General features: G+C 37.4%; 1 protein-coding gene across 1 annotated transcript in view; it reads left to right on the top strand.

Annotated features, from left to right (window-relative positions):
* The window catches only part of EFHC2 (EF-hand domain containing 2), a 206,272-nt gene that overhangs the window by 88,994 nt on the left and 102,038 nt on the right, over positions 1-15,240 (top strand). The window contains exon 8 of the mRNA XM_053704631.1: positions 11,843-12,008. Coding sequence (XP_053560606.1) covers positions 11,843-12,008 — 166 coding nt within the window. The remainder of the gene's footprint in view (positions 1-11,842; positions 12,009-15,240) is intronic.

Here is a 15,240-nt window from a genome sequence, read left to right as displayed (position 1 = left end):
AGGAAAACACTAGGTTTTCAAGCAGTTATTCATTTCCTGTTGTATTATATCATATGAAGGGATAGTGCTATCTCAAGTTTACTATTGGAATGTTGACACACATTTATCAGTGTTTGAAATATCCAGTCTTATTATCTTTTAATTGTTATTTTTATTGAGCAATCCTTTTGATATAGAGGTATTTTATTGGTCAAACAAATGATATTACAAAATAGATGGCATACACAGAGAACGACATTACAAATATAATAGTTGTACATGGGAAAATGACAGTATCTTTTTAATCAAGACTTTAAATTAATATACAGGAGGACTCGGCTCTTGAGCAACAGTCTTGTAAATGTGTCTTTATTAGTGGGGGATTTAATGAACAGAAGACACAGTTTTTTTGGGTCCCCTCTCGAAGGTAACTCAAAGGAAAGCAAATGGTGCTTACAAGATGCACAACATTTTACAGAAGTGTTCAAACCTTATGAATAAAGATGTCTCTAGAAATAACTCGGACATCAGCTCTCCCATTATATAAAAAAATAGCAACAACCCCCCAACTGTAACTTTAGCATTTTTATATATATAGATAGATATTGATACATCTTCTATTGATAGTTCTGCCCCCCCTGCTGCTATGGGCCCCCTGGTGCCACTGTGCCTGCTGCGCCTGCAGTAGTTCTGTCCCTGGTCTTTTTTTCAGAATACCTTACATGTAGAAAGGCTCCCATGTTTACAACCTACAATTATATGAAACAAATGGGCAGGGAGAGATTGTAAATTTGAGATGCTATGTTAGTATGCTAAGTCATGTTTGGGTAGGAGAATACCAGTGAAAAGGAACAGTATTTTAGATAACTATACGTAAAATATGTACATATAATGTAAAATTAAAATGTTGACAATACTAGTTCTAGAAAGATGCATTGCCACAGAAAATGTGGGTATAATATTGATCATGAAATCAAGTGAGTAGATGAAGGAGATTATTAATTTTACAGATGTATAAAAATTAGGGATGGGTGAGATGATAGGGAGGGAGGGAGGGAGGTATCTCCAACTAGCACTTATAATGTAAGCTCTTTAGGGAGCAGGTCTGTGTAATATTTATTTCCCAGTCTTCCTTCTCTGACCTATCTTTAGTTAGTGTAACCGTTGTATAGTGCTTCAGAATCTGTAGGAACATTAAAACATGAATTATAATAATAATTTTTATTAGAGTATTTGAGGAGGTGAGCTGGGATGTTTTGCAAATTTGATGCAAGCTTTAGGCAGGATGGTAGCTGTAATGTCTTCAGAAATATTTGCTTGTTCAAAGAAACTTTATAAGGAATAGTATTGGCTTATATGTATGGATATGGGGGAAGTGTGTTTGACATGCTACACAGTGATTGTTTAGATCACTGTAATAGCTTATTTACTCTTAACCTGTTTTAACTTAGTAATGTCAGTGTCACTGGGCCAAGGAACATAGTGAATGAATTGTGCAAGCTCTGGAGATTCATATAAAAACATAGAGCCATTGTGGTACTGTCAGCATTTCAAATTATGACATTTCATAGTTACCGTGTCAAATGTTGATATATTTGTGTTTATATTTTAGCAGAATATCATATCTCAATACTTTCCTTCATTTAAGCTCATTCTTTTTTTCCACCACTATAAAGATATGTTCTTAATATCTATTGTTTATGGAAGTTTTTGCAGTTGGATTGTAAAAAAAAAAAAAAAAAAAAAAAAAAAATACAATCAGTTTTTGTAGTTTTATTTTTGAACTGATGTCAGGTTAAAATGCCTTCAGCCTTTAGAATGTCAATTTTAGAATATTACTTGTTAATTTTGCGTTAGACACTAGATGGCACTATATTGCTAGAAATATTTGATTAGTGAGCAACAAAAGTCTGTTATTTTGAAGGAATCCAGAAATAAGTTCCCCCCTGCTTCAGGTTTCACATACTGATGTTATCATTTAATGTTTATGAGTTTTTACCTTGTGTTTTCAATAAATTACTGATTACCGTAAACGTTGGGCATTGCAGTAAAAATTAAATATTTTTATGTAACTCCTTACTTCAAAAGATCACATATTTACAATGTAGGGTTGCCAGGAGTCTTCAGCTGGACATTTTAGCAGGCTGACCAGTAAAATCTGTACAAAAATACTGGACACTTAAATGTCCAGTATTTTTAAATTCAGCTAAATGTAAAGGATCTCCCATGCATCTATATATTACAAATATGAAGTAACGCTGTGAATGTTCTATTATATGTGTTAAAGGCAGCCAGGGGGTGTTAAATAATTTCTGTGTGTGTGTTCCTGGCAACTTAGATGATAAAATGACTACTCAGTTGTGAAAAATAGACATGGTGGTGTCAAGTGTGGGGCTTTTGGGGGGACATTGTGTGACCCCCACCTACCATCCGTGCCTAGGGTGGTGCAGCAGCTGAAGAGGTAAAAGTGTTGATTTGTATATTACTGGCAGCCATGGAGTAAAATGACTGCTCAGTTGTGAAAAATATACATGGTTGGTTTAAAGGGTCATTTCGATCAAAATTTAAATGCACCTAGATGAATTACATCTTTGAATAGAAGAATATACATGTGTTGGCAAAACAATGCTTCTAGTAAAAGTTATCACTGATTTAGTGATAACATTTTTCTCTACACGTGCATGTGAAGCAGAACTAGATATTCTCAGAGCACCAGCATTTTACATACCGCAGCTGCTCAGAGTGTCAGTGGGGCTTGTATCATGTCCGAAATTAACAAATTAAGTCATTACCAGATTGTACAAGAACCTTATGCTCTTTGAGCAAGTGCTGTGTTTAAAATGCTGGTGCACGGTGCATACTTAAATACATTTTGAAGTAGCTATAGCTTTTATTAGAATCATTTTTGCTAACATGTATGTTATAAAAATGCTTCTTTTCAAAACTGAAATGCATCCATGTGGGTTCCAATTTTGGCTAGAATTTCCCTTTAAAAGTGGGGCTTTTGTGTTAACCTCACCTGCCATAGTGCCCAGTCACCTAGAAGTTGTCTAGTTTTTTTGTGACAGACAGCTGGCAACCCTATTACAATGGAATGCAAAATACGGACATATATCATGAGCTTAGATACTACCTTTATTTTCTTGAAATACAGAAGAAAAAAAGAACAACATAGCATGATCAAAGTACGATAACTCTGAGAAAGGTCATTCAATTCAATAAGTTTTTTTAGACATTATGCAATCAATATGTTAACATCTACAAGAAAGGCTTCTTGGTGACCATTATTAAAAGGGTCAGTATAGTATTTAAAAAATCTCTCCAGTAAAATCTAGCAAAAGAACGGAACAGTTAAAGGTCTATTTTTTTTAGTATTGTACTGGCAAGGGGTAAGGGGGGGTGGTAAAATTATTGATATATAGGATTTATTTAAATGTATAGGAGCTTGGGATAGTAATTACTACTTTGTGTATGGACACACACACGCACACACAAAAACTCAAACACAAACTTGCACATACACCCAAGGAAACACCGACAGACAGACTCATAAAAACACACAAAGACATACACACACACACAGAGAGACACCCACAGAAAACACACAAAGACATACACACACACACAGAGAGACACCCACAGAAAACACACAAAGACATACACACACAGAGAGACAACCACATAAAACACACAAAGACATACATAAACACACACTCTCGCAGAGACATCCACAGAAAAAACGCAGACATACGCACACACCCTCACAGAGACATCCACAGAAAACAAAGACATAAATACAAACATACATACACACACCCACCCTCACATAGACATCCACAGAAAACACACAAAGACATACAAAGACATACATACCCACCCTCACAGAGGCATCCAGAGAAAATACACAAATACATACATACACACAACCTCACAGAGACACCCATAGAAAAAGCACAAAAACATACACACACACTCTCACAGACATCCACAGAAAATGCACAAAGACATACACACCCACCCTCACAGAGAGACGCACAGAAAAAAAATACATACACACTCATAGAGACACAAACAGAAGCACAAAGACATAAACACAGACACCCACAGAAACACTCACAGGAGGTACATTTTCTGCACATTGCATTCCCTAAATCAACAGTGTGTGACATGCATTATAAAAAAAATTGCATGGTTTTAAATATACAATTTCTACAGCATTGTCAAATAATCATAAATACACTGCTGCTAAAAAAAATTGTGTTTTTATGGACTCCTGGCCCCACCATACAACTACTACCAAACTGAAGTTACAATCCGAAATTGCACAAAGAAATACAAAACATTTACTAAGTCCTACCTCTTCTGCAAATGAAAGTGATCTGTCTCACACTGTGCATAGTGGTTTAGTGCACACTCAGAAATCCTCTCAAATGCTAATACTTTACTCATTGTACTCCTTGTAATAACATTTCCCACGCTTAATAGCACTTTGTTGTAGTACCCTCTTGTGGCTGCCAACATGTCACCCCCTGATAGCGGGCCTGGGTATGTAGTTAAAAAAGCATCACTATTTTATGTCTTTCGAAATTTACTTACCCAGTCAGTTGTCATACATTTTATTTCCTAAATTGTGAAAATCCCTTTTCTTAAATGGATACTTCAATGGATACTGTACTTTAAACTCTGATAATGGAATATGTTAGTTTAAACTGGAAGTGAAACAATTTTTACTTGAACTTTTCATTGCCTGAATAAATATTAAGTTATTTAAATACATTAATCTGGATTAGTACAATGGCCCTTTAAAGGGACAGTCAAGTCCAAAAAAAACTTTCATGATTTAAATAGGGCATGTAATATCAAACAACTTCCCAATTTACTTTTATCATCAATTTTGCTTTGTTCTCTTGGAGTTCTTAGTTGGAAGCTAAATCTAGGAGGTTCATATGCTAATTTCTTAGACCTTGAAGACTGCCTCTAATCTGAATGCATTTTGACCACTAGAGGGCATTAGTTCATGTGTTTCATATAGATAACATTGAGCTCATGCACGTGAAGTGACCTAGGAATGAGCACTGATTGGCTAAAATGCAAGTCTGTTAAAAGAACTGAAATAAGGGGGCAGTCAGCAGAAGCTTAGATACAAGGTAATTACAGAGGTAAAAAGTATATTAATATAACTGAGTTGGTTATGCAAAACTGGGGAATGGGTAATAAAGGGATTATCTTTCTTTTTAAACAACAAAAATTCTGGTGTTGACTGTCCCTTTAAGTGTAAACTCCCCCTTGCTCTACAGCACTTGTTTTTAAACCTGTCCTTGGTGCTCCCCAACAGGCCAGCTTTTGAGGATATCTAAACTGGAGCACAGGTGAAATCATCAGATTAGGTTTTTATATATTTGACAAAAATAACAATAGTACATGGCATTGGCATGTCAAGGTAATGTAGCAACTATACAATAAAGCCTTGTTTCGAAAACTTCTGTATGATGAACAGAACTTATAAGTAAAGGAAATAAGCTGTATCATATCATGTATAACAGGCAAGAAAATGTCAATAATAAGATAGAATACAAAGCAATGAAACCTCATTTGTCTGAGTATACATAGAGATGAAGTAACTAAAGCTTAGGCCCCTTTTGGACCAGGTGTATAAGAAATTAAGTATCGATAGGTCAAAGGGGTCACTCATGGACCCTGTGATAAATAATAAGGGAACTCTAAGGGGCTCTAACGTTGGGGGGGGGGGGGGCGTGTCCGAGGGATTTAACCATAGGTAGAGTCATAATTATAGAGCTCATTATCAAGCTATGGGACCCTGCTATTTATTTGTAATGAAACATATATGGCTTTGTTGAGGGTGCCCTGCAGAATATATACTATGAAATGTACATTAATCCTAGGAAGGCTGCATATTAAAACTGTGCTGATGTGAGAGCTAGGTTAAGTCTAACTGGAGTTGACATACTCTAAATAAAGCAGCTAGGAAATCAAACAACTACACAGTATACATATGGGGGTGTGAGGGACTAGGAGGGCAGATTATTTCCAGAGTATATAAACAGTTAGATACTGAACAAAAAATGGTGCAATATTAACTATTGTTTGAAGGTAGATGCATCTATAGGACAAACCTAAAAACAGGCAAAACATATTCCCCCTAAGGCTGCTAGATATAATTGATCAGTTAGCTCCATCCGTAAAACTCAGGAAACACTGGGGCAAGTAGCAGATGAAACCTCGAAACCCATGTAAAAGTGTACTTAGTACAAGAGTACACTGTAACTTAACAATAATAACAAATGTAAATATAACAGGTATTTTACATCAGTAACATTTAATTTGGCAGATCAATATTAGCATATGCTCTATGTGGAGGATGTCCTGTTGCAAGGAAATATATCCCGCCTGATTAAAGTCTGTGTACGCCTTATTTAAAGTGCAGCGAGTGCCCAGAATAATGAAAGTGGAGCAGGCGAATAATATAGGTTGAAACCTCTTTTTTTAAGATATTTCGAGGTCCTCACTTGAGGTGCCGAGCCACACTTATGCCCCTGACAATATAGATAGACCAGGAGGAACTGAAGTGAGGTATACAGCCATTTTTTGGGCTATGATAAACTAAAGGATGCGTGAGACTAGCATAAGAAACTTAGTGATACACAAACTGAGTATAATTATATTATGTTATTTAGGGGGGGGGGCGCCTTGTTGAGAAGATTTCTAGGTTGAGTGGAAAATTATCCAGATGACAACTCAGTTGTCACTGGGATAACAGGGAAATATTCCAGAGCTAAGCAATAGACGACGTTCTCACGGGAGTTTGTTAATGTTTGACCTTCATATCAGAATCCATTCAATGCCTATCCGGTAGGTGCTACAGTGAATAAAAATAATAGAGCTATGCTTACTATGCAAAGGGAGACTACACATGTCTAAAGGTATAAGAGAACAGCCACCTGGGTTGGACATAGGATACAAGCCTATCATTATATATTTGGAAGAGATATCTAGTAGGTTGAAAGTTGATTGTGAGAAAACTCATGATCTCCTATGCAGAACTGTAGCCAGCACTGATAGTTTCCCCAGACCTAATGTTCCAGAATTGAGCTATGGGCAATTATTACATATGCGCCAGGTGAAGGTTTTTAATAAGATACTAAAGAAAGTGATTGTGAACCTCTGTACTACTTCTAGATAGCACACAAGCATATGTAGCATATCAACCTGTGAGCCATGAAACATATATATCTTAGGAATTTATGTTAGAGACCACAATCCACTGGGTAGAAGCTGTATCAAAGTATAACAGTGTCTAAGACAGAGGTGCTTCATTAGTCTAAATTGTTCTATCAGTAAAATAATGGTATGGGAATTGGATGTAAAAAGCCAGTAGAAGCGCTTAGGTTAGTATGCATACCTAGTTCATGAATCTTGTCAGTGAGATCTAGAGCTCCTGTCATGAACATCCCTCTATTGAAATATCTTAAACACTAATCAGTAGAAAGCGCTCAATCCCAAGAGGGGTAGTTTAATAGTCGCTAATGGGGTATTGTATATATCTCAATTAGCAGGTGATGTGTACATATGTAAGAATACAATTAACTAGCAAGGGTTGCCGGAACGGTCATAATAGGCTGTGGGTTTTTGACTATGTATTTTGTTGGACTACGTATTGAGATACTGAGCTTAGTGTATATATTTACTGTATATATAACTTCATGCCTTGAGTGGTGGAGACTAACACTGCTGCACTATGCGCCTCTCACTGAAAGATAAAAGAAGAACAAAACAGACAAAAGGACAAGAACATCCCAAACACCTATTAGGCAGACCCACTCATAAGTAATAAAAATTGCTCAATGACTAGAGCTGGCATTACAATATATAACACATTGAGAGTCATAGATATAGGGTAATAAACTTCGGCAAGGGCTTAACCAAATCTTAACAAATTGTGTACCAAAGGCGTCCGTCCGTGGTTCTTACATCGCTATGTGCCGTTGGTTAGGGGTGATGAAGAGGATGCAGTCTCCATGGGGGACTAACCTATTCCGGCTCTCAATTGAACCAATTTGGGGGCATTTGCAACAGGCCACCTACAATCTAGGTTACCGCAACTGAAGTGTGTCTTGCGACACTGTAGGTCAAGTCCGTCTGTAGCCTCTTGTATTCTAGCATCGTACCAGTAAGTATGCAGCTCCTTCTGAAGTTCCCAGGTCTCTAGGACTCCTCTCTCTGTGCCCCAGTTGGGCCTGGTGCGGTAGTGATAGGATGCCCGTATATCTGGACTGTGTGGACGGCACAGGGAACATTCTTGCTCCGTTGAAGTTAAGTGATCTGGAGGTAGGTGATCGCATGCCTCAGTACAACCGGAACCTTTGTCTGCTCTGCCCCCGTCTCCCCCAGCCCCCCGCCGGGTGCCGGCCGCATCTTCCGCGGCGGGAGCCGGGGGAAGAAGGATGGGACTTAAATCTGAGTTTGTGTAGATAGGCTCATCCTCTCTTGTAGTCAGACTCATTTGGGCTTTAGCGGAGGTCTCCGATCCCAAGATGGCCGATTCCACGTGTGGGTCTTTCAATATAGATCTCAGGTTATCAAAATTTTTGGTCATCTTCTGCTCCAGGTCATGTAGCATCTTGTAGATGATAGTGTTAATGTCCTCCATATTAGCGAGTACTCACAGTGACAGCAGTGTGCTAGCTGTTAGTAAAGGACGGGAGAGATTAGCGTGGTCAGGATGCTAGGCCCTCTCTGAAATTTTTAATTTTAGACGAGTCCCTGAGGTCATTCATGCGGCAAACTCAATCAGAATTCGGGCAGTAACTTTAGGTATAGTGTATCCCAGCATCTGTGATATAGATGGTGCCGCTTAAAGATAATATACAACGGATATCTTATGTATCACTCAGAGCTCCTTAGAATGCGGCCATACTCGTTCACTGCCCAGACACGCCGCTTCTTTCCATTTTTTAATAATAGATTTATTGGTGCTCCGTGGGATATTCAAAGTTTCAAATATTTTTTTTATAATCCAACCCTGATATGTACTTCTCCACAACTTTGTCCCTGACCTGTTTGGAGAGCTCCTTGGTCTTCGTGGTGCCGCTTGTTCAGTGGTGTTGCAGATTCTGGGGCACTTCAGAACAGGTGTATATATACTGGGATCATGTGACAGATCATGTGACACTTAGATTGCACACAGGTGGACTTCAACTAATTATGTGACTTCTGGAGGTAATTGGTTGCGCCGGATCTTATTTAGGGGCTTCATAGCAAAGCGGGTGATTACATATGCACGTACCACTTTTCCGTTTTTTCTTTTTTATAATTTTTTAGAACAAGTTATTTTCTTAATTTCACTTCACCATTTTGGACTATTTTGTGTACGTCCATTACATGTAATCCAAATAAAAATCCATTTTAATTCCAGGTTGTATTGCAACTAAATAGGAAAAATTTCAAGGGGATGAATATTTCTGAAAGGTACTGTATATTAGGAAAATGCTTCTACTTTAAATTGAAATGCACCTATGCACATTTCATTTTTTACTTTTCCATACCTTTAACTGTGAGACCTTTGGCTTCCCATTTATTTATTTATTTTTTAATTCTTCATTTTTACTGAAAGTTTTAAATTTGACTACAGTAGAACATAACAATAAATGGAAAAATCACAATATGTTACAACTGTTACGCCATAGCCTGACTTAACTAAGTCAACTATTACAGTGAAAACAAAGACCAATAGTTGCATGGTTGAATGTCTGTTTGAGTCCTCCATAGAACCTCTTCAACAATCACCACTACTAGTAAGTCCGAATGTGGTAGGTCATCTCATATTACAAGAAATTTACACTTAGACAAACAGTCCAATAGTCCAATATGTCTGAGGTATAATTGTTGGTCTCTCATTTATTTGAAAATACTAACAAGTTTCATTAAACAATGACCACTTTATTCAAAAATCATATAACTTTATGTTTCAATAGAAAAATATAAGTATTTTTCAAGAACTGTTGTGTTGCTGTAACTGATAAAACTATAATAAAAATACAAGTGTTTACAAAAGAAATACTAGTTAATTTTACAATTGAAATTAAATTATCACTGGTTTTGCTGTAGTTCACAGTTTATCTCCTAGTATTTTAAGAAGCCAAAGAGAAGTATAATGTTGAAGCCAGTTGCATTATTTACTGCTAGATTACAATTGGCACGCTAACTGTTGCGGCTCTTTGTGCACGTTGGAAATAGTACGTATTTCAGGTGGAAAGAAAACGCGTTATCTTGAGCGCAAACTGAATTTAACTTGCAGGCTGGGATAGCGCGACTTCAGAGTTCTGGTTAACTGTTATGCTAAGCAGTGGGTAAAACATATTTAAAAGTACAATTACACTCATAATAACACTATCTAATAAAATTATTTTTTAAAAAATGCAATAAAAAGTTATAAGGTCTCAAACATATGAGGTCTAAGGTGTTAGAGAAAAAAGCTGCTAAAGGCTTTAACATAGAGATACATACATATAATTGCCTCTATGCAGCATAATCCAGTCCTTAATCGGTATATGTATAATTACCATGTGCTTTGCTCATTAAACATACCTGATCTCTTTGTTTCTTCTGAACTTTTTACAATAAAACATGTTATGGAAAAATTAAAAATATACAAGTATTTATAAGATTGTCTGGCTAGGAAGAGTAGGTTGCCCATGTTCAAGTTTACAATAGTGGTGTTAACTTTGAATTTCTGAAATACCAGTTTTAAACAGCATATTCAACCTTAGGGGCCAAATTATCAATGTGTGGATGGACATGATCCGCTGTCTGCATTTATCATTGCACAAGCATTTCACTAAAAATGCTTGTTCAATGCCGCCCCCTGCACATTCATGGCCCCTATATCTTGCACATTTAGGGCTAGATTACAAGTGGAGCGTTAATGTATTGCCCGTTTACAGGTTTGTGATAAATAACCAGCCATTACAAGTGGCTGATTTTTGCTACTCAGGCTCGCATAGCAATTAGCGCCCTGAAAATTAACCAGAGGTTAATTTTCAAAATGTGCCCTAATTGCCCCCAAAATAATGTGTGTTTTGTAGTTTTTAATTAAAAAAAATTGTAGCATTTTTATTTTTTTAATAAAATAACTGCACTAAGCATTTTTTTAGGGGTTAAATTGAGCGGGTGTTAGGAAAAAAAAAGGCCCTGAAAAGTGCCTTTACATTGCGGTCTATGGGGACTGTGTGTTCTCTATAAAAATATATGTATATGCTTATATACATATGTATTTATGTGTTAATATGTGTACATATAACATAGATATCTATGCATATATTCATATACATATATATTTAATATTTGCTACGCGACTTACCCCCTTCGCTGTGCTAGGTTCTCAGCCGTGTGAGGCTCTGGAAGCGCGCCCTTGTTAGCACAAAGCTTCCATGCAATGTGAACGCATTACGCTTTACTTGTAATACCAGCGCACATTTGCGTGCGCTGGTATTACTGAGTGGAGATCAAATATCGCACTTGCATAAGCGATATTTTACGCTTCAATCATAATCTGGCCCTTAATGAGTTTTCTTAAGAAAATGTATCTTTTTTTTTGTATTGATCTTTCATATTCAGTCTTATTAAAACTAGGTGAGCAATAGTTTTCTTAAAGTACATTTTAATATGCTGACAAAAAAATGTAACTTACCTTTTCTGCAAGAAATATATAGTCCCACAGCTGTATTAATGGATGGGAACAAGCACCAGAATTCTGAAAATAAGTTTATTCAGTCTGTTTCTGTCTTTGAGCCTTCTGTTTTTATCTCTTAACTAATTTTATACTTCTTTATTTTCTCTTTCATAGAGGACTTTACCCCAGTTGAATATAAGGCATCACCACCTCCAACAATTGAGAGGAAAATTCCACCATACAATGGATTTGGTTCTGAGGAGGATTCTCTTTGTTCTTGTATGGGAATTCTACCCAAACCCCCTCAACGAGATTTTAGAAAATTCATGGAGAAGGACAGGTTCTGTATGGCTATTTGTCAAACACATGCTTAACCAAAATAAGATTAGAAATATATATATATGTACAAAAGACTAGGGCCTCTAGTTATCAAAGTCTGGCGGACCTGATCCGACAGTGCGGATCAGGTCCGCCAGACTTCGCTGAATACGGCGAGCAATACGCTCTCCGTATTCAGCATTGCACCAGCAGCTCACAAGAGCTGCTGGTGCAACGCCGCCCCCTGCTGACTCGCTGCCAATCGGCCACCAGCAGGGGGTGTCAATCAACCCGATCGTACTAGATCGGGTTGATTTGCGGCGATGTCTGTCCGCCTGCTCAGAGCAGGCGGACAGGTTATGGAGCAGCGGTCTTTGTGACTGCTGCTTCATAACTGCTGTTTCTGGTGAGCCTGCAGGCTCGCCAGAAACACGGGGCATCAAGCTCCATACCGAGCTTGATACATATGCCCCTAGGTGTCAGCGCCTTTCTTGCGTTAAAACTCAGGACATAAAAAGCAGTAAAAACTATTGTGGGGTAACGACTCCCCTATCCCCACACACTTACTTCTAAAAATCTCAATCCATATGATGTAAGTAGCCACCGTTTGTGAACAATGCCCGACTAGCTGGTGTCTCCAGGTCCGTAGTGAAGGGTGTAAGGAAAACCGGAAATGTTACTGAGCTGTGCAGCATCTGAAGTGCTTGATCAGGATATCCACGTTATGCCTTCCACATTTGTATATTAGTAGAGCACACCAATGTGCTAGTAGGTGCAGGCTGTAGAATTATCGGTTGTAACAGCTCACCCCCAGCTAGGATTTCCTATGTGCTGCAGTGAATATATAAAGCATAGAGAGAATGTACTATATGTGAAGATCAATCAAAATATGACTATATAAATTTAGAAGATGCCTAATGGGTACTCACATACTGTCCAAGCACACCAATGTGCTGGTAGAAGCAGGCTGGCAGATTTCAAATTGGTGTGTCAGCTCACCTCCAAGGATTTCCCATGGAACAGGATCCAAGTGTAGGGGAGGATTGGTAAGTGTGTTCCAAAATCAATTAACACAGGCAGGCAGGTAAGGTATTTCCACTCAAAGTTGTTCTGTATATAAAAAATTGTATTTCTTAAAAAGGATTTAAAAACAAAGTACAAAGAGTGAAAAAGGGGGTATTCAAATATTCCCCTATACATGCAACGCGTTTCTCAGCTCTAGGGCTGTTTCCTTTTTAATATATTTTGATTGATCTGCACATATAGTGCATTCTCTCTATGCTTTATATATTCACTGCAGCACATAGGAAATCCTAGCTGGGCATGAGCTGTTACAACCGATAATTCTACAGCCTGCACCTACTAGCACATTGGTGTGCTCTACTAATATACGAATGTGGAAGGCATAACATGGATATCCTGATCAAGCACTTCAGATGCTGCACAGCTAAGTAACATTTCCGGTTTTCCTTACACCCTTCACTACGGACCTGGAGACACCAGCTAGTCGGGCGTTGTTCACAAACAGTGGCTACTTACCTTATATGGATTGAGGTTTTAAGAAGTAAGTGTGTGGGGATAGGGGAGTCGTTACCCCACAATAGTTTTTACTGCTTTTTTTGTCCTGAGTTTTCACAAAAGGAAGGCGCTGACACCTAGTCTTTTGTACAGATCTGTTTTTGGTGAAGATTGCCAGGGAGTCTATCTTTTGGTCTTGCTGCCATCTTTTGGATATATTATATCCTGTGGACTTGTGGACATTGTAGCAATATTATTATTATTTGTTTGATCATATACATTTATATTCAATATTATATAGGATAGCGCAGTCTTATATAATCTTTTATGCATATATATATATATATATATATATATATATATAATGTCAAAATAACCAGAGTATTGCAGTATGCAATGATACCTTTTTTATTGGACTAACCTGATGTTTAAAAGACAAGCTTTCAAGAGATTTCCTCTTCTGCTTAGATCTTAAGCAACACTAATATGACAAAGTTTAAAGGGACAGTCAACACCAGAAGTTTTGTTGTTTAAAAAGATAGATAATCCCTTTATTACCCATTCCCCAGTTTTGCAAAACCAACACTATTATATTAATACACTTTTTACTTCTGTGACTAACTTGTATTTAAGCATCTTCTGACCGCTCCTAATCACATGACTTTTAGTTATTATCTATTGACTTGCATTTTAGCCAATTAGTGCAGTGTCTGCCACTAGCCACGAACGTGATCACAATGCTATCTATATGGCCTACATGAGCTTGCTCTCCCCTGCTGTGAAAAGTAAATAAAATAGAGGCGGCCTTCAAGGGCTTAGAAATTATCATATGTGCCTTCCTAGGTTTGCTTTCAAATAGAATACCAAGAGAACAAAGCAAAATTGTTGATAAAAGTAAATTGGAAAGTTGTTTAAAATTACATGTCCTATTTGAAAAATGAAAGTTTTTTTTGGACTTGACTGTCCCTTTAACACTTTAAATAGGATTGGTAGAGATGGGGAGGCGAGTGAGTGAAGTGTCGTAAATAGCAGAATCAGAGAATGAAAGGTACAGTGTGTTTGAGAGGAAACCAAAGACCAGAACAAATAAACATAGGTGGAACAATAAACACATTAAATAGCAGAGATAAGAATAAAAATCATATACAGCTGCATATGTGAATAAATAAATAGGTTCAAATAAAAGTATAGTAGGATTAGTTAAAAATAATTAGCCATACATTAGACACTAATATGTATGTAATCAGCTATATAGAAAGAAAGAAAAAAAAACTGCCATAAGTAATCTTTACTCCAAAATATTCAACAAATCAAACCTAAAGCTAAAGAAATGGAAACAATAATTGAATATTTCTACAAGAAGAAACAACAGAGTCTCACCAGGAAGAACAAAAAAAACCTGGCAAATCTCACAGAGCACAAAGAAGTCCGTTTTGAAACATTAACCAATTGCACCATTGAAAACAACCTTATATCCACTGAAACTATCAATTTCCCAATCCAAAACACAAAATCCAGACTGGCTCTTCACGGAGTAAAACAGTATTCATCAAATAAAAGTTATAAGTATTGCACAAACAGCACAGCGAGTAAGCAACACCTGAAAAGTGCAAACCGCTATCCTAAAAACATACAGAAGCTATGACCGTGGGGCCGCATGACGTCACTGACGCGCTTCGGGTTTCCCTGTAATCATAGGTATCTTTACTCCGTGAAGAGTCGGTCTGGAGTTTGTG

This window comes from Bombina bombina, chromosome 3 (genome assembly GCF_027579735.1).
Source record: "Bombina bombina isolate aBomBom1 chromosome 3, aBomBom1.pri, whole genome shotgun sequence".
Taxonomy (NCBI): Eukaryota; Metazoa; Chordata; class Amphibia; order Anura; family Bombinatoridae; genus Bombina; species Bombina bombina.
Note: the sequence above shows the minus strand (reverse complement) of the source record. Positions and strands in the feature narration are given on the sequence as shown.